At 43.9% G+C, this 21,298-nt stretch overlaps 1 protein-coding gene across 5 annotated transcripts in view; it reads right to left on the reverse strand.

Moving 5' to 3' along the window:
- ltbp1 (latent transforming growth factor beta binding protein 1) overlaps window positions 1-21,298 on the reverse strand; it is a 349,362-nt gene that overhangs the window by 254,369 nt on the left and 73,695 nt on the right. For all 5 annotated transcript variants that reach the window (XM_072580504.1, XM_072580506.1, XM_072580508.1 and 2 more), the window contains exon 4: window positions 16,973-17,133. In XM_072580504.1, the coding sequence (XP_072436605.1) occupies window positions 16,973-17,133 (161 nt within the window). The remainder of the gene's footprint in view (window positions 1-16,972; window positions 17,134-21,298) is intronic.

Genomic DNA, 21,298 nt, shown 5'->3' on the forward strand with positions numbered 1-21,298 from the left:
ATGGACAGAAAAACCACAGACACACACAGAGTACATTCACATTTTCAACTGTGAGCCCGAGAGGGCAAAGTTGGAAGATTAGCGACTAGCGTTCTAAGGGGACACAGTAAATTTTCAGCAAAGTAGATTAGTCTGATTGCATCGTGCTGCTTGAGCAGGTTGGAAATTAGTGCATGGGGTTTAATACCTTGCAACTGATGTACAAGTGGTTTAGTGCCAGAGCTATCCTGTGACTCGGATAAATGCAGGGTCATGACCCTGTCCTGAAACTTGGGCACATAGCAAAAGCTGGCAGTTTGGTGTCTGACTGGCGGAGCCTTGCTTTGTTGGAGCTGCTGGTGTTCATTGTAACATTAAAGGCTTTTTCAGACTGATGTAAAACATCCCACAGGACCATTCAAGGAAGAGCTGGGGAATCCCCCAAGTATTATTTAAAAAATGCACCTAAAACAGATTATGTCGTCATATACCTCATTGCTCCAGGTGCCATTTACTGCACCAATAATTCCCTTTCAGAACAGTGACTGCACCTCAAATGTACTTCTTTGGCTGTGAAGTGCATTGGGGTATCTGGAGGATGTGAACTGCACTGTATAAATGCAAGTGTGTTCTTTCAAAGCCTGTGTGCCTGACAGAAGGTAGATGCATCAGCAAATTCACCACACAAGTAGCTGAGTGTATAAGGTAGGCTCACACTGTGTGGAGAGAGGCAGACCAGCAGTATACCTGTCTCAGCTGCACACAGTCAGTGCAAAACCCACACATTATTTCACTAACCTGGGAAAGTGGAACACGGAGTAACATGCAGGGCACACACAGAGTGACACACAGGACACAAAGTAACACACAGCACACACAGCGACATGCAGGATGTAGAGTGACACACAGGGCGCAGAGCAACACGCAGAGCACAAATAACACGTAGGGCACACACAGAGCAACACGCAGGACATACACAGAGCAACAGGCAGGGCATAGAGTAACACACAGGGCACACACAAAGCAACACGCAGGGCACACGCAGAGCAACACACAGGGCACAGGGTAACATGCAGGGCGCACACAAAGCAACAGACAGGGCACATGCAGAGCAACACGCAGGGCGTACACAGAGCACACACAGAGAGATACACAGGGCACAGAATAACACGCAGGGTGCACACAAAGCAACATGCAGAATACAGACTATCATTCAGGACACAGAATAACATGCAGGGCACACAGAGCAATACGCAGGACACAGAGTAACATGCAGGGATACACAGAGTAACACGCAGGACATACACACAGCAACATGCAGGACCCAGACAGCAACATGCAGGGCATGGAAAGCAACGCACAACACACACTGTAGTACACCAGACATGCACAAAGCAACATGCAGGACAGAGTAATATGTAGGACACTGAGCAGGACACAGGACACAGAGTAACACATATGATAGACAGAACAGGATATGCCCAAATGACGCGCAGGATACAGAGAGCAAATGGGACTTGGGGTGAACACTGGCAGTGATTTTAGATACGTTACTGATACCTGTATGTTTATATTGCCACTGACTGCTGAGAAATATCAGGACTGAATTTGCAGCTGTCACTCAAACCGCACAGCATGTGAGCTCAGCTTTGTAATGTGCCCTGATATTAGACCATTTTAAACAAGAAGCAAGTTTATCTGACAGAAATGCAGGCATATGACATCCCCTAAACCAACATGACTTAGACAGCTAGTCTGATCATTAACATCATTGGGAGCTTGTTGTGTACAAAGTGGCTCCTTATGTCCTACATTACAATAGCCTCTACACTTAACATACTTTGTGTATATCCTACAAAGTGCTTTGTGACATCCTGAGGGAGCTCTACAAATGCAAATCTTGTGTTATTTCCTTCCACTCACTGCCACTGATGTATAATAACATTTAAAAAGGTTCTCTCTAAGGGTTCTGGGTCTGGGTGGGGTGGGGTGGACTCGATGAGCCAAACACCCTGCCTCCACACTGTAAGGGATTCGATGATTATTCAACTGACCCCATCCGCATGGAAACTTGGAACAATGGATTTAGACCTTTACCTGAGTCCAAGGTACCAACTCAAACCCACTCCAGGTGGGAGTGGGGACTCAGAGAGGGAGACGTTTGGGAAACCTGCTGACATTCTAACCATGGGGCCTCAGTTCAAGGCAGCACAGAGGGAGGCGAAGGGAAGCAAGGGGCAGGATCAGCTTCGGGAAATGGACAAGCATGGGGAGAGGCCATGGAAGGAAACGGCTCAACTTTTTCTGTGGAACAAACTGAAGCTGGAATTCTCCATGGCAATGTTCGACTGACCCAAAACGCCCCACTACATTGAAACGAATATCTTTGGCACCCGAAGCTCCATAAACATCTCAGCCACTCCTGGGAAAACAGGTGATGGCTTGGTAGATGTTTGAGACCCACTCCTGAACTGCTCAGCTTCTTCACCGGGTTGAACCAATTGTCAGCAGAGGAGCAGCCAAGAATCAGTACAGCACAAAGAGAGTGTTCATCAGTCCTTACAGAGTCAGCTAGTCTTCCCGAGGTGTTCCACACATGAACAGTCAGGGTTTCTTGTTTTCAATAACCATCCCTTCATTTCCTTCCAAGTGTGTTTGAGTGTCTGTCACTTTACTCCCCACCCACCCACCCGGCATTCATTTTGCAGCAAGCACGCATTAAAGAGGGCAGGCAAGGGACAGTATAGAACAAGGCACAACAAAGGGATCTTGGTGCACTGTGTATTCCAAACTAATGAACAGTGAAGGCGGAGCAGACGCTGAAAGCTCCAGTCTTCTCACAAACAAGACGATTGATGTCAAGGTCCAGAGATACTTTGGTGGAGACTTTACTCCAAAGTGCAATAACCTGCAGAGCCCAGGTGAAAATCTGAATATATAACTTACAGCAATAGCAAAGTTAAAAATCACACAGCACCAGGTTATAGTTCAACAGATTTAATTGGAAGCACTAGCTTTCGGAGCGCTGCTCTTTCATCAGGTGGTCATGACAACCATTTGGTGAAGGAGCAGCACTCTGAAAGCTAGTGCTTCCAAATAAACTTATTGGACTATAACCTGGTGTTGTGTGATTTTTAACTTTGTACACCCCAGTCCAACACCGACATCATGACAGCAATAGCAACACATACATCTACAACACCTCTTCAATGTAGCAGAAAACTCCTGAGGGTCAGCACACAAAACCTGACTCCAGGGCACATATTAGGACAAGTGAAGGAAAGCGTGCTCAAGGAGGTAGGTTTTAAGGAACATCTTAAAAGGAGGAGGGAAGGGTGAGGAAGTGGGAGAGTTTTCGGGAAGGAACTTTCAGAGCTCAGGGTTAGGCAGTTGAAGGCACAGCCACCAATGGTGCTGCCATTAAAATCAAGAGCTGAGAATTGGAGAAAGGTTAAAAACTTAGGAGGGATGTAAGAGTGGAGGGCATACAGAGATGAGAGGTGACCACAGTGGGGTCTGAAAACAAAGAGGAGAATTTTAAAATCCACGTGTTTCTGGACTGGGAGCAGTCCATGGATCAAGGGAGGCTAGTGATTGAACAGACCCTTGTGCCAGTTAGAATACAGAATCCGAATTTTAATGAGAGCATTTAGAGTGGGTGAAAAATGGAAAGTCAGTCAGGATAACACTGGAATAATCCAGTCTGGAATTAACAAGATGGATGAGAATTTCGCAGGACAAGCTTAATACTTAGAAGAGTGAAAGGCGACTCAACTGAAACATATATAACAGCTTGACTGAGTAGGTGCTAAGAGGCTGTTTCCATTGGATGGACAGCCTGGATCGAGCATGAGGCATCAATTGTTCAGGTTTGTGATGTGAAGAAATGTCTTCACTCAGAGGGTTGTGAATGTTTGGAACATTATCCCAGAGAACTCTGGGTTCATTCAATGAGTCTATTCAGGACTTAAGGTGGGAACTGAGGTAAAAGATACTTAGGAAATGCCCTATACGAAAGGAACAAAGTGCAGGAGTAGGTCATACAGCCGCTTAGGCCTGTTCATCATTCAGTAGAAAGTGAGGTCCGCAGATGCTGGAGATCAGAGTCAAAAGTGTGACGCTGAAAAAGCACAACAGGTCAGGCAGCATCTGAAGAGCAAGAGAATCAATGGTTCGGGCAAAAGCCCTTCATCAGGAACCTAATGAGAGATTCATAGATTCCTGATGAAGGGCTTTTGTCCAAAACATTGATTTCTCTGTACATCATTCAACATAATCATGATAATGATCGGATCATCTATCTTTTCATGATATTGAATGAGGAATAAGTATTGACCGGGACACCAGGAATATCCCTGCACATCTCTGAGGAAATATCATTGGATCTTTTACAAGCATTTGAGAGTTCAGATGGGTTCTTGATGTGTGGGTGGCATGGTGGGTTAGTGGTTAGCACTGCTCTTCGGACGGTCGGTGTAGACCCGATGGGCCAAATGGGATTCAAGATTCAAAATTGCATTCAGAAATCCAATGCAGCATTGATGAAAGGGCTGGCTTTCAGATGAGTCAGTTAGACTGACTGCAATCAACTCTCTCCAGTGGATGCAATAGACCAAAGCACTGTTTCGTGGAATGGCAGGAGAGATTTCCATGATTCCTTGGCCAAACCTGTCCCCTACAGTTACTAAAGCACCTAACACAATGGGCAACTTAGCATGGCTAGGTAAAACGATTCCTGATGAAGGGCTTTTGCCCGAAACGTCGATTTCGTAGCTACTTGGATGCTGCCTGAACTGCTGTGCTCTTCCAGCACCACTAATCCAGAATTTAGCATGGCCAATTCACCTGACCTACACATCTTTGAATTGTGGGAGGAAACCGAAGCACCCGAAGGAAACCCGCACAGACACAGCGAGAATGTGCAAACTCCACACAGACAGTCACCCAAGCTGGGAATCGAGCCTGGGTCCCTGGCACTGCGAGGCTGCAGTGCTAACCACTGAGCCACTGTGCCACCCCATTAGTTAGTTATTAAGTACTTCAGGAAGTCCTGAGGTCATGATAAGATCTACATAAATGTGAGTCTTTTCTTTAAGGGATGTGGAATTTATGACCACAAATGGTTGAAGTAGTTAGCTGAGATTTCATTCAGGAGAACGGAAATGGAGGTTATGCTGATGGTGTTCAATGAAAAGAAATGGTGAAGGATGTGCAGGCCAGTTGGGCTGAATGTTATTTAACTTATTATAAATTCTCTGTGATTTTATGACAAAGGCTCTCTGCCTATTATAACAGTTCCCATTCATCTGCTGCACTCGACCTTCTTGGCATTTGAGGCCAGGGTAAAGATTTAGAAAATGCTGCTGAAGCAGCCTTGGTAAGTTCATTTTGTGAGGACTGCAGATGCTGCACTTTTGGACTCATTTTGTCAATCTGCTGCCACTATGCATCAGTAAGCAGGGGAGAGATTACTGTATTTCAGATAGTGGATCAGATACCAAACAACTGGACTGCTTTGCTCTGGATGGTTCTTGAAGTTAGTTGGAGCAGTATTCATCCAAATTGAGATATACAATCTAATAACATGTTTGGAATTCCCAATATTTCATAATTCATTTTTAATCTCTGAATACTTTTGATTAATAACAATCTATCAACCATCAAATTATAAAATTAACAATTGATTGAGCATCGATCACCATTTACACTAGAGTTATCTGGTAACAAGTTAACTTGTGGCAAGTAACATTCATGGCACACAAATTCCAAGCAATGATCATCTCCAATTAGAGACAATCTAACCATCACACCTTGACATTCAATGGTATTACCATCTCTGAATCCTCCATTATGTGGGGTTACCATTGACCAGAAACCCAGCTCGACTTGCCATGTAAATACAGTGGCTACAGCAGCAAGTCAGAGGTTAGGAATTCAGTAGCAATTAACTCACTTTGTGACTTCCCAAAGACTCTTCACCATCTACAAGGCACAAATCAGGATGCGATGGCATTCTCTTTACTTGCCTGGATGGGGGCAGATCCAACAACACTCAAGAAATCTGATACCAACCAGGACAAAGCAGCCTGTTTGATTGGCACCACATCCACCAACATGTATTATCTCCACTACCAATGCTCAGCAGTAGCAATGTGTACCATCCACAAGATGCACTGCAGAAATTCACCAAAGATCCTTAAATCGCACCTTCCAAACCCACAACCACTTCCTTCTAGGATAGCAGATACATGAGAACACCACCACCTGCAAGTTCCCCTCCAAGCCACTCACCATCCTGACTTGGAAATATATTGTCATTCCTACACTGTCCCTGGTCAAAATCCTGGAATTCCTGACCTAACAACATTGTGAATCTACCAATAGTATGTGGACTGCAGTGAATTGAGAAGTCAACTCACCATCACTTTCTCAATGGGCAACTAAGGATGGGCAATAAATGCTGGCCAGCCAGTAATGCCCATATCCCACGAGAGACTATACAAATGAAATAGTTCCTCTCTATCTCTCTCCCTGCCTGATCGGTCTCCCTTACTGTGAAGCACGTTGAACAGTGTGGGCTTGATAAGCCAAATGGGGTTCCATATGTGGATGGTCTGCCAACAAATGCGTTGAACTCCTTAATCCTACTCCCAATTCCTGGCTTCATGATACACTACTAGCTGATGATAATTTTATTTACTTCATCATAGAAAACTGAAGCAAGTGTCATTTCTGAGATAAGGATGGGAAAGGTTTCAATGTACAAATGGCCTTTCATGAAACTCCCCAATCCAGATGTCTACTTGAAACCCTCCAAGAACTGAAGAGTTAACTAGAATGTTTTGGATGGCTGGAAGTGAATTGTAAAGCTGCAATAGAAAGAAAAGAATCGGATGAAGTCATAAGCAACTAAATTGAAAACTAAGCATATTCTAAAAGCCAAACCCATGATTAGATTTCAACTCCATACCTTACACTTTGCCAACTGTCACTTTTTAAAAACAAATATATAATGTTACATTTGAGTGCGAGTTCTACACTCCACTTTTAAGGTCTGTTTTGGTTGGCAGTAGCTGACAACATACATTATCTCACTGATTTGTAGTGACGGTCATTAAAGAATATTTTGTCTTGTGATGTTGAAAAGAGCTATAAGTATAGAGCCATGGATGATTGGGATTCAGTAAATAAGGCTGCAATTTACCTTCAGGATTCAGATTACTTCATAAACCACAGGAGCAAAATCTGACAGTGTTATCAGTTTCATCTAAACCTGAAGATTAAATTTCAGACTCACACCTACTCTCTACTAGCTATCATTTTCTTTCGTAACATGCATTATGGGCTGAGAGAAAGACTGGCTGAAGGATAAATATTGTCAACAACGTGCGCTACTTTCTAAGAGAAAAGAATTCCTTCACATCTCAGGTTTAAGTGAACGTCCCATTATTCTGTAATTGTTTCCCCTAGTTTTTGATTCTCCCACTCATTGAAACATCTTCTCAACATCTACCCTATCCAGGCCCCCTCAGAATCTGAGGAGCAGGCGAATTGATGTTTCGGGTATAAGTCCTTCATCAGGAATGGTTATCAGGAACCAGATTCATTCCAGATGAAGGACTAATGCCCAACACATCAATTCTCCTGCTCTTTGGATGCTGCCTGACCTGCTGTGCTTTTCCAGCACTACATTCTCGACTCTGATCTCCAGCATCTGAAATCCTCACTTTCTCCCCTCAAATCTTGTCTGTTTCAATAAGATCACCCCTCATGCTTCTAAGCACTAATGAACAAATGTCTATACTGTTTAGCCACTCTTGATAAGTCAACCCCTTCATCCTATGTAACAGCCTCGCAAATCCTTTTTGAACTGCCTCCATTAGTAATGTATACTTTGGGAACCAAAACTGGACACAATATTCCAGTTACAGTTTCAACAACACCCGGTACAGATTTAACAAGACTTCCTATTTTTAATCTCCAAACGCTCAGCAATAAAGGCTAAAATCCTGCTGCCTTCTTAATTACATGTCTTGTGAGTCAATTACAAGCACACCCAGATTCCTCTGCAGTGTAGGTTTTGGAGTTTTTTCTCCATTTAAATAATAGCTTTTGATTTTTCCTAGCAAAGCGCATAACCTCACAATTCCCACCTGCCGGGTTATAGAGTCATAGAGTCACAGAGTCATAGAGATGCACAGCACGGAAACAGACCCTTCAGTCCATCTCGTCCATGCTGACCAGATATCCCAACCCAATCTAGTCCCACCTGCCAGCACCTGGCCCATATCCCTCCAAACATTTCCTATTCATATACCCATCCAGATGCCTTATAAATGTTGCAATTGTACTAGCCTCCACCACTTCCTCTGGCAGCTCATTCCATACATGTACCACTCTCTGCGTGAAACAGTTGCCCCTTAGGTCTCTTTTATATCTTTCCCCTCTCACCCTAAACCTATGCCCTCTAGTTCTGAACTTTGTCTATTTATCCTCTCCATCCTCCTCATGATTTTATAAACCTCTCAGCCTCCGGTGCTCCAGGGCAACAGCCTCAACCTCCCTCTATACCTCATCCTCCAACCCTGACAACATTCTTGTAAATCTTTTCTGAACCCTTTCAGGTTTCACAACATCTTTCCGATAGGAAGGAGACCAGAACTGCATGCAATATTCCAACAGTGGCCTAACCAATGTCCTGTACAGCCGCAACATGACCTCCCAACTCCTGTACTCAATACTCTGACCAATAAAGGATAGGGTACCAAACGCCTTCTTCACTATCCTATCTACCTGCGACTCCACTTTCAAGGAGCTATGAACCTGCACTCCAAGGTCTCTTTGTTCCACAACACTCCTTAGGACCTTACTAATATATATGTACTAATATATATGTATAAATCCTGATAAGATTTGCTTTCCCAAAATGCAGCACCTCACATTTATCTAAATTAAATCTTGCCTACTCTTTCAATCCATTAATATCCCCTTGTAGATTCCTCAAATCCTCATCACAAGATGTCCTCCCATCTATTTTTGTATCACCGGTGTACTTCATTACATTACACTCTGCCCCCCTCCCCCAGCTCATTGATATAAATAGTAAATAATCAGGATCTGAGGACTGATCCTTGGATCCACCAGTGAGATTGATTCAGCCTGACTTTGCTATGCAATGTCATCTGGAAGGTCATGAAGCCATAGAGATGTACAGCACGGGAAACAGATTCTTCGGTCCAACTCGTCCATGCCAGCCCGATATCCGAAATTAATCTAGTCCTGTTTGCCAACATTTTGCCGATATCCCTCTGAACCCTTCCTATTCATATACCCATCCAGATGCCTTTTAAATGTTGAAATTGTCCTAGCCTCCTTCCTCTGGTAGCTCATTCCATACACACACACCCTCTGCATAAAAATGTTGCCTCTTAGGTCCCTTTTAAATCTTTCCCCTCTCACCCTAAACCTATGTTCTCTAGTTTTCGACTCTGCTACCCTGGGGAAAAGACTTTATCTATTCACCCTATGTATGCCCCTCATGATTTTATAAACCTCTACAAGGTCACCCCTCAGCCTCCAATGCCTCAGGTAAAACAGCCCCAGCCTATTCAGCCTCTCCCTATAGCTCAAATCCTGGCAACATCCTTGTAAATCCTTTCTGAGCCCTTTCGAGTTTCACAACATCCTTCCTATAGCAGGGAGACTGGACTTGCATACAATACTCCAAAAGTGGTCTAATCAAAGTCCTATATAGCTGCAACATGACCTCCTAACTCCTATACTCAATGCACTGACCAAAAAGGCAAGCAAACCGAATGCTTTCTTCACTATCCTATCCACCTACAACTCTACTTTCAAGGAACTATGAACCTGCACCTACATCCACCTATCATCATCCCACACCCCTCCCTGAATATATTTCTGGGCTCCCTCCCCCTCCCCAGTCCTGATGAAGGGTTTTGGCTTCAAATGTTGACTCTTCTGCTCCTGAGACGCTGTCTGACCTGCTATGCTTTTCCAGTTTCATATCTATTGACTCTGATTTCCAGCATCTGCATTCCTGGCTCTCTCCAAGCTCCTGCACTCCAAAGTCTCTGTGCTCAGGACCTTACCATCAAATGTATAAGTCTGCCCTGATTTGCCTTTCCAAAATGCAGCACCTCACATTTATGTCTTGGGCAAAGAAAAACATCTTCACTCTTTCTAGACTGACCATCAGAAATGGTGTCAGATTTCACAATACAAGCAGTGATCTTTTTCGGAAAAGGGTGATCTTCCTGTCAGTCACAAGAGGGAATCTATGAACATTCAACTGGAGTTTCAAAGGCAATGAGATTATGACTGAATTATCTGTGAACCAATATAATTAAAATATATGACAGTACAACATTTCTGATTGAGAACAGAAACAGTCACACAGTTCACAATTTCTCATTATGTCTGCAGACAGGCTGGAGGTTACATCAGTTTCCAGAGAGAACAACCAGGTTAACTTGCAGATTTGGTCATCTAGTTACATAAACAAGGGGTGCCTAATCCAGCATTACTGGCATTTGAGGACTGGTCAGGTAACAAGAAATAGAGACTCCGTGACTCGATCTGTATGTATTTACAGGAAATGACTTGCATGAACGGACTAAATGCATGGTTGCTAAATTTGCTGACAATGCAAAGATATGTGAGAATAAGTTGTGAAGGGGACATAAGAAATCTATAAAGGGATACGTATGTGTTAAGTAAAGTGACTAAGCAAAGATTTGGCAGTATAATGGGGAAAATCTGGGCTTGTCCAGTTTGGCAGAAAGAATAGAAGAGGAGGTTATTCTTTAAATGGAGAGAGACTGAAATACAGAGGCAATTTATGTACATCAATCCCAAAATAGGATACAGGTAAGCAAACTATTCGGAAAGAAGATGTCATTTATTGCAAAGGGAATAAAATTCAAAATGGAGAAGCCTTGCTACAACTCCCTTCTCTCTCTATAAATCAATCTCTTACAGGACAGTGAGCTCACAGCTGGAATACTGGATACAGATAGTTCTTCTGTAATGCAATGGTTGTGTGCTTATAGAAGAACCATGCTTAATGTGTTGCCAATGTAATTGCATTACAGCCAACACGCATTTTAAAAGTTTGCACTTTAGAAAAAGTGTCCCCAATTCGTCAATTGTGTTACAGCGAATTCACTTAAATAAAATGTGTGTTATAGCAGAACGACCTGTACAGTTTTTAGATTAGATTCCCTACACTGTGGAAACAGGCCCTTCGGCCCAACCAGTCCACACCAACCCTCCAAAGAGTAACCCACCCAGACTCATTTCCCTCTGACTAATGCACCTAACACTATGGGCAATTTAGCATGGCCAGCTCACCTGACCTGCATATCTTTGGACTGTTTGGTCTCCTTATTTAATAAATTATGTATTTGCATTAGAAAGTGGACAGAGAAGATTCACTTGACTGACTCCTGGGAAGAAGGGGTTGTCTTGTGAGGAAAGGTTAGACAGATTGAGTCTGTATCCATTGAAGTTGAGAAGAACAAGTGGTGTTCTTTCTGATGTGACTTGATAGGGTAGATGCTGAAAGGATGTTTACCCTTGTGAAAGTAAGGGACGCTATTTAGAAATGAAGGGTCTCTCATTTCAAACACAGAGAGTCTAATTCTGTCAGTGGGTTATTAATCTAGAACTCTCTTCCCCAGTGGAGGCAGGGGCATTGAATATTATTAAGGCTGAGTTAGAGTTAGATAGATTCTTGACTGATGAGGGAGTCAAGAGGTATGGGGTAGATAGGAGAGTGGAGGCCACAATCAGATCAGCCATGTTCTTATCAAATGGCAGAACAGACTCAGCGAGCCAAATAATGTACTCCTGCCCCTAACTCATATGTCTTGTGATTCCCACAAAGCAACATCAGTACAAGAATCAAACCAACACCTTTGGTTTTGCTTTGTCAATACATCTTTCTTGGGCACAAAAAGAGAGCTTGTTTGAAGCATTCCTGACCAACCTGTAGTATCTAAGGTATTGGCTGGTGACTTACCTTGGCTTGAACTCAGAAGGTTATGATTTCAAGTCACACTGTAGCCTTAAAGTCAGAGTGATTTTTCTAGTGGTCACCCAATAGACTGCTGGAGTACCAATGGAATACCACATTTCATATGAACCAAAGGCTCACCTCCCCTCTGAGGTGCATGCAACAGATACTGCTGCCACTCTTTTCAAAGAAGAGAATGGATGCCAATAATGGGGTTGTGTGAAATAGTTATGCCTTGACCATCTCTGAAAAACTGATTATGCAGCTCTTTGCTCTTTTGTGACCTTCCAGTGTGCAAACTAGCAACTCCCTTTTTCTCCATTCTAAGGGACTATACTTTGAAAATACCTCAGTGGTTGTGGAGCATCCTAGGGCACTGTGTAAATCCATGTCTATTATTCAACCCTCTGAGAGCCAGACAATAACGAAGCAGTGCGGCACAATGGCTCAGTGGTTAGCACTGCTGCCTCACAGTGCCAGGGACCTGGGTTCATTTCCAGCCTCAGGCATCTTGTCTGTGTGGAGTTTGCACATTCTCCCTGTGTCTCTGTGGGTTTCCTCCCACAATCCAAAGATGTGCAGGTGAGGTGAATTGGTCATGCTAAATTGCTCAACATGCTCGGTGCATTAGTCAGAGGGAAATGGGTCTGGGTGGGTGACTCTTCAGAGGGTTGGTGTGGACTTGTTGGACCAAAGTTCCTGTTTCCACACTGTAGGGAATCTAATCAGTGCTCAAGACCAGAAGAGGTGGGAAGAATGCAGTCAAAGCTCTTGAGTTAGAAAGCAGACAGTGGCAAGTAGTATGCTGGTTGTTAATCTTTCTTGTCAAAGAGCATGTGCAGCAATACCAAACTGGAGTGCATTTTTTATTCCCGATTCCGGTTCAAAGGACCTGAAACCACAGAGATGAATAACATAGCATCCCATATCGTACAACCTGGATCAGGAAGGAGTTGATTTTGAAGGATGGGGCAATGGAATTTGGGTTTCAATAAGGCCCTTAATACAAAGCAGGACATTAGGAGAAATATATTTAAAATTCAAATAAATAAATAAGAAAACACATCAATCTCTAAAAGTTTAACATTAGATAACAGGTGAAGGAGAAAACAAAATGGCTTTCCAGGCAAAGATTTACTTTCATAATTTGCACATGCCTTTTCCCTCAAGTTTAAGTGCAGTGTTTTTTTCCAGGGTTCTTTTCCAGAGTTTTGTCTTTTGACATTAAGACAGAAGAGTAGTGGTTACAGGAACGGCTTTTAGATTCCCTACAGAGTGGAAAGGCCCTTCAGTCCAAACAGATCCTCAGAAAAGTAGCCCACCCTGACCCATTTCCCTCTGACTAATGCACCTAACACTATGGGCAATTTAGCATGACCAATTCACCTAACCTGCACATCTTTGGAGTGTGGGAGGAAACCGGAGCACCTGGAGGAAACCCACGCAGACACGGGGAGAACATGCATACTCCACATAGAGAGTCGTTGAGGCTGGAATCAAACCTGGGACCCTGGTGCTGTGAGGCAGCAGTGCTAACCACTGAGCCACCGTGCCACCCTTAATTGGACAGTTTTCACTTTGGTGTATCTCTCAGTAAACATTTTGGCAAATATTCATCCCAAAATATCTGGCAGCTGTAGCGTCACAACTCAATGGGATCAGAGTTCCCCTAACACTGTGTGATGGCTGCACCCTGGTCAGATACACAAGCTTGATGGCTCAGTGGGTAAGTCAACAGAGAGGGTGTGGCAACCAGAAGGTCCCAAGTCTTGGCTTGCATGAGCAGATCTTTGCAAGGGAAGGACTGGCACATTATAACTGGGCTTTAGTGGGTGGAGGAATGAGAGAAAACTGCCATAGATTGCTACCTCATTTTTATGATCAAGCTTGGTTTCATCTCAACACACCAACGTGAGTTACTTTTGGAATGTACTAACCATCATGTCAATTGATTTTGACTGCACTTATTTCATTGACTCTTTCATGGGATGTGACATCACTGGCAAAGGAAGGATACCACTGCCCTTGAATTGTGTGGCTTGCTAGGCCACTTCACAAGGGCAGATCAGAATCAACTGCATTGCCACGGCCTGAAGTGAACGTAAACCAGATTAAGCAAAGATAGAAAAACATAGAAAACATAGAAAAATACAGCGCAGTACAGGCCCTTTGGCCCTCGATGTTGTGCCGATCCAAGCCTACCTAATCTACACTAGCCCACTATCCTCCAAAAGTCTATCCAATGCCCGTTTAAATGCCCATAAAGAGGGAGAGTCCACCACTGCTACTGGCAGGGCATTCCATGAACTCACGACTCACTGAGTAAAGAATCTACCCCTAACATCTGTCCTATACCTACCACCCCTTAATTTAAAGCTATGCCCCCTCGTAATAGCTGACTCCATATGTGGAAAAAGGTTTTCATGGTCAACCCTATCTAAACCCCTAATCATCTTATACACCTCTATCAAGTCACCCCTAAACCTTCTTTTCTCCAATGAAAACAGCGCCAAGTGCCTCAGCCTTTCCTCATACAATCTTCCTACCGTACCAGGCAACATCCTGGTAAACCTCCTCTGCACCCGTTCCAGTGCCTCCACATCCTTCCTATAGTATGGCGACCAAAACTGCACACAATACTCCAGATGCGGCCGTACCAGAGTCTTATACAACTGCAACATGACCTCAGGACTCCAGAACTCAATTCTTCTACCAATAAAAGCTAGTACGCCATATGCCTTCTTCACAGCACTATTTACCTGGGTGGCAACTTTCAGAGATCTGTGTACATGGACACCAAGATCCCTCTGCTCAACCACACTACCAAGTATCCGACCATTAGCCCAGCACCCCATCTTCTTGTTACTCTTACCAAAGTGAATCACTTCACACTTACCTACATTGAACTCCATTTGCCACCTTCTGCACAGCTCTTCAGCTTATCTATATCCCGCTGTAACCTGCCACATCCTTCCTCACTGTCAACAACTCCACCGACTTTTGTATCATCCGCAAACTTGCTCACCCAACCCTCTAGCCCCTCCTCCAGGTCATTTATAAAAATGACAAACAGCAATGGTCCCAAAACAGATCCTTGCGGAACACCCCTAGTAACTGCACTTCAAGATTAATCTTTACCGTCAACTGTCTTCTTCCAGCCAGCCAATTCCTAATCCAAACCTCCAACTCACCCTCAATGCCATACCTTCGTATTTTTTGCAGTAGCCTACCATGGGGAACCTTATCAAACGCCTTACTAAAGGACTTCCTTCACTAAATGGGCTTTGAAAACAATTGTCGATGGTTGTCATGGTCACCACGACCAACTTCCAATTCTGGATGCTACAAGCTGAATTTAAAATTTCACCAGATGCCTTGGAACACTTGTCCCCAGAGAATTTGCCTGGCCCTCTGGATTCCTACTCTAGTGATACTGTGTCACTATCTCCCCCCATTTCGGATTTGTCCAGTATTACCATCAGCTGAGATCAATAACAACAAGATTTGTAGCAACGCAGCCTGCAGGAGCCCGTTGTAGCACAATGGTAGTAACCCTTCCCCCTAGACTGAGCGACCCAGGTTCAATTCCTGTCTGGTCCAGAGGTGTGCAATAACAACTGTGAACAGGTTGATTAGAAAATAGGTTTTAAATAATAATTAAAAATGTAGCTATGCAGTGGTAAATAGATAATACACTGAACCTGCTGATGCAAGGCACCAAACCTCAATCAGTGTCTAAATGAGCTCGTATTCAGTTTATTAGTCAAGCACAGCATTGGTGTCCACTTCAAAATACTGGTTCTTCTTGAAAGAGCAGTCTATTGAAATATATTGTTTGTGCGTCAGGAATAGTCACTTGGGCAAGATACTGAGAGAGCTGCTGATTCACAGGATGGAATGGATGGGGAGAGTATTTAACACAGAAGTAATCAAGTTTCCAATACAAAGTGGGAGGATGGGAATTACATCTTCAAGCACAGAATTGTGTATATTGTAATTAATATCCAGACTGGGATGAGTTTCGAATAATCATCTTTCACAGAATGTATATGGTAGAAGCAGACACTATAGCAACATTTAAGAGGTATTTAGGCAGCTGCATGAACAGGCAGGGAATAGGGGGATACAGACCACATGCAGGCAGTTGGGATTAGTTTAGAATGGCATCAATGTCAGCTCAGACACAGTGGGCTGAAGGGCCTGTTCCTGTGCTGTACAGTTCTATCTTCTGTAAACCTCAGTTATTCTAACATCATATAACTCCACTGTTTGTCAAATTATGTTGCAAGACAAGTACGTTTTTAAAAAGGAAAATTTCTGACAAACATTCCATCGGTTGTACCCTAGAATTCAGATTTCCTCGCGAATTGAAGAATGAAGACCTCAACAAAACGCAACCTCTGCTAGAGCAATGTCCCCAATTCCTGGAAGTTAGCAACTGCAGCCAAATAGTACACGAGATAGACACAAGGGCTGGAAGGTTGGGATTGTGCTCCTGAGATAACCTCGCAAAAGGATTAACAGGACATCATAAACAATAATTGCAAAGAAATGGATGTTTGTAGCTCGCCTTTGAACCCAGAGATGATAGGTGTGAAATCACTCTGAGATATCCATTATGTTTGATTGTACGTATTGTGACCGTCAGATACTATTTCATTCAGAGGGAGCTCTTTCTCATCAACTGCAATTGTCACTGATGCCGCAGACCAACGTACACAGTAATATTCACATGGAAAGACCTATGCTTGCAATTTCCTGACTACAGGTTTATTACAGGATGATCAATTGCTAATAAATTGCCAGTAGTATCCTTATGTGTTACAATGTGTTGAACCTTTCAAGTGAAGAGACCCCTATTGGAGTACATTCCAGATCACTTTTGCCTCTATTTGTTTGTATTATTTTAAAAGGTCCGCATTTGGAATCTCAGAGAGTCAGAACAATGAAACTAACCTTGGAACTGGCTCCCAGATGAAGCTTGAGGCAGCGAAATTCCTGCAGCCTGTCCTCCAGGATAAAACTTCTGGCTGTAATATTTGGGTTTAAATGTGAATTGTTGAGATTGGCCCCGTTGTACAAGCATCATCAGTGGTTGAGATGGAAGGGGTACCATGCTGAGGGAGAAAAACAATTCGAGTAGTCAAACAGAAAAATACCTACAGCACAGTCACTGTGAAATACAACAGCATTTAAACAAGTTACAATTAAATAGCTTCTGAAAGTACAATTGATTTATACACCATAAAATCATAAAATGTTTACCGTGGAGAAATACATTCTGTTCACCATGTCGACGCCAGCTCTGTAAGAGCAAATCTCTGCTTCCCCCAAACTCTGTCCTGTCACCCTGAAAATACTCTCTATATAAATCATAACCTCAGTGCCTTTTGAAAGCCTTCACCATTCTCTCAGCAATGCATTGCAGCTCAAGTCATATTGTGCTACTCTCGTGTTCCACCAAACCAGTTGTTACTTAAGTGGGGCATTGGATATTTGGGATTGGGGTACTGCAGAATGGCTAATCTCTGGGGTAACTGTGCATTCAAATTTGAAACACGCACTTGGAAGTGTCCTCAATTCACCAGCACAGCTCCAACGGGGGAGCTACCTTCAAAGGGGAACACAATTCACACACAATCCATGAATCTACAACAAAGCAATGGTGGATGAATGGAATCAGTCCTATTCACCTCAGAGAAACCACAACCCACATCTTGTTACTGAGAAAGGAGTCAGAATAAAAGTTAAACTTACTGCTGTGAGAATAGCATTTCCCATTGTTACCTTTAAAAAAGAATGGCATTCATTTATATAGCACCTTTCACACCATCGTATGTCCCAAATGAATTAATTTTAAAACATAGCCACAGTTGAAATGTAGGAAATGCAGCAGTGAATGTGCACACAGTTCAATTCCATAAATGGCAACTTGAGATAAGGTTTTAGTGATGTTCACTGAGAGAAAACATCAGCCAAGGAATAAATCTCCTGCACTTCTGTGAAATAACATTGTGTGATTTCTTTGCACTGTACTTAACAGACCAGACAATCCCTCGGTATTGTCCAGATGGATGCATTCAGGTTGCTGGAGTGCTGCTCAGATGTGAGGATGCTATTGTTGTGAAACCGTGCCTTACATCAAAAAAGATTCTCTTTGACCTTATTGCTGGACACACCTAATTAAAGATTTACAAAAAGGTGAAGTCACATTCCAATTACTTTACAGCAACATCAAAGATGGTTGAACATTTGTATCACTGCATTTTACATTCTAAGGCCACAGAATTGGAGGCAATCAGTTTACAAAGCTGCGTCAAGAACTCCTACTTTGAAGGCTGGTGAATGAGGTCACCTCTTATCCCATGAGAAAAGTAGCTAGACAATCAACTGGATATAAATCATTGTATCTCATCACTGGGATAATATAACCCTGACTATGACAAGAGTGTGCCTGTATGTAATCTAAACCAACCAACCCGACCGCCCCGTGGTTGAACACTTTAACTCCCCCGCCCACTCCACCAAGGACATGCAGGTCCTTGGCCTCCTCCATCGCCAAACCATAGCAACACGATGCCTGGAGGAAGAGCACCTCATCTTCAATGCCTAGGAACCCTCCAACCACAAGGGATGAATGCAGATTTCTCCAGCTTTCTCATTTCCCCTCCCCCCACCTTTTCTCAGTTCCAACCCTCAGACTCAGCACCGCCTTCTTGACCTGCAATCTTCTTCCCGACCTCTCCGCCCCCACCCTCTCTCCGGCCTATCGCCCTCACCTTAATCTCCTTCCACCTATCGCATTCCCAACACCCCTCCCCCAACTCCATCCTCCCTACCTTTTATCTTAGCCTGCTTGGCTCACCCTCCTCATTCCTGAAGAAGGGCTTATGCCCGAAACGTCGATTCTCCTGCTCCTTTGATGCTGCCTGACCTGCTGCGCTTTTCCAGCAACACATTTTTAAACTGTAATCGAAACATGTAAGTCAGGCAATTAGAATCTACTACTCATGACCACACTTGGGTGACTGGGCAATTGGAGGGAGAGACTGACTTGTGACAAGCCACTTAGCACTTTATTACTTAACCAATTGCTCTTCTGCAGGGGATAGGAGACATGCAAATGAGATGCTGGAGAAACAAGGTCCTAAGTGGATCCTCTTTCTCTTTCTCCACTCAAGTCACAGGTTTTGAGCCCTGTTTGCTATTTAACTGGGTATGTGCTGGAGGCAGAGAGCAAAGAATCAACCTAGCAGCTGCTGTCTCAGGAAGATGTGATGAATCAACTTTCAACATCTTCACCAGCTCAGCGCCAAACCCAAGTTCAACCTGAAGCCAGCCAAGCCACCAACCTTCAGGAACCATAAACTTCTTTAACATTACTGGAAAACACATTGCTTAATCTAACCGCTTACTCTGTAATCTGTGTACGTGTGTGTGTGTACAGATGTGTGTGTAATTTGACATTTTTCACACTTTACTTAGACTGGTTAAGTACAATGAATGCTATTCTGTTTTTTGTTAAATAACTGAACTGTTGGTGTGTGTCTTTTACAGTCACAGCATTGTAGCTGTTAAATTATCATCGAACTGGCAAGCACAATCTCTTTTTTAACAAAGAAAAGTGCAGTTAAGTAAAGAGTGGGAAGAGAGAGAAACCATTTTACCCCTTCTCACTTGATCATAACGGCTCCCTACCAATCACCAACTGATACTGGGGGATCTAGTGAGTCTCAACAGCAGCAATTAGCAAGAGATACAATCAATGGTAGGTTGCAGGGGCATGGAGAAACAGTAGAAAGGAAGTGATGGTGGCAATGCATTTGGGTTATTAAAACTGCCCTGGATTTCTGCCTCAGAAACTACAAAGAAACCCACCAGAGCCAGCAGGATCTTTTGCAGCAGATCCATGTCACTGGGACTCTCAAGGAGGTGAAATAACGCAATATTAGACAGGGTCAGGTGTCATTCCAGACTCAGTTAAAATAACTTGCCACTACATCCCCTGACTCTGCCCACTCGCCATGAGGCAGTTTAGCCATTGGCTTCCCAGACCTACCAATTTGGTGTACAGACCATGGAGCAGTGTGCCATGCCCGGCCAGCAAGTTGGTGTGCTGCCATGTTGCCTCCTATGCTTTAGTCTCAGGGAGGCAGCCTCAGGGACTGGGCCAGCAGTTGCCCACCTGCCAGTGAGAAGTAACCAATCACAGTGCTCACTGAGAGCACTCTTTAGCAGCCACCTGGGTTTCTCACAAATACATCCGTTGTGACACAGTGAGCAGCACCACCCCCTCTGTGTCACAGGGTTCTCGTTTCAAAGCTCACCCCAAAATGGGAGCACAAAGAAGCAAGGTTAACATGTCAGTGCAGGACTGAGGGTGTCTGCTCTTTCAGATAGGCATAACAACCCCAAAGCTCTCGTTTGAGGTGTGGTTAGCTCAGTTAGCTGGATGGCTGGTTTATGATGCCAACACCATGGGCTCAATTCCCGTACTTTCCGAGGTCATCGAGAAGGCCCTGGCTTCCCTTGCCGGAGGCGGGCAGCCCTCATGGTTCAGCCGCAGTTGGCTCTCCTTTTCTCACTGTGATGAGGGAGCTGTCTATGTTGGATTTCCATACTCACTGCCCATCCTCCACAGAAGGCTAGTAACCTGCCATCAGTGGGGACTGAGACACACCCGTCAAAGCAGCCCACTATGGGGTTCACTGGGTTGTTGGCCTCATTTTCTCCAGTCACAGGCCTGATATCCACTCCTCCCCTTCCTAAATCTCCCTCCCCATCTCAACGCAGAGATGACCTGGCAGCTGTGGCTGAAATGTACTTTGTTGAAATTCCAACTGTCCAGAGATTGTCTGTCTCTCCATGTATTGCCAACCGTCAGGATGGTAGAGGTCACTTGACATCCTGGAGAGAAGGTCACCTCAGGAAAGAGTCCACCTGCAGACTGGCGCTCAGACACCCACTTGGTCCTCACGGCATGCTTACAAATCCCGGGAGAAAATCCAGATTTGAGGTTAAAATCTCCTGAACATGGCCCCTTTTCCCCAAAGTGAATGGCATCAAAGGTCACCTGCTTGAAGACTGGGCCTCAATTAAACCTGAGGCTAATGTATGATGCTTATGGGCTATACTTTGTACCTCAGAGAGAAACAGCACCATTATAAACAGACCACTTATGGCACAAAGAACAATTGTGCATGAATGGGTATGCTCACATCAATGTTAAATAAAAACCTCCACCTGACTTCCATCATTTTTACTACTCATCTTTTGTGGTAC

The sequence above is a fragment of the Chiloscyllium punctatum genome, chromosome 11 (genome assembly GCF_047496795.1).
Source record: "Chiloscyllium punctatum isolate Juve2018m chromosome 11, sChiPun1.3, whole genome shotgun sequence".
In the NCBI taxonomy this organism is placed as follows: Eukaryota; Metazoa; Chordata; class Chondrichthyes; order Orectolobiformes; family Hemiscylliidae; genus Chiloscyllium; species Chiloscyllium punctatum.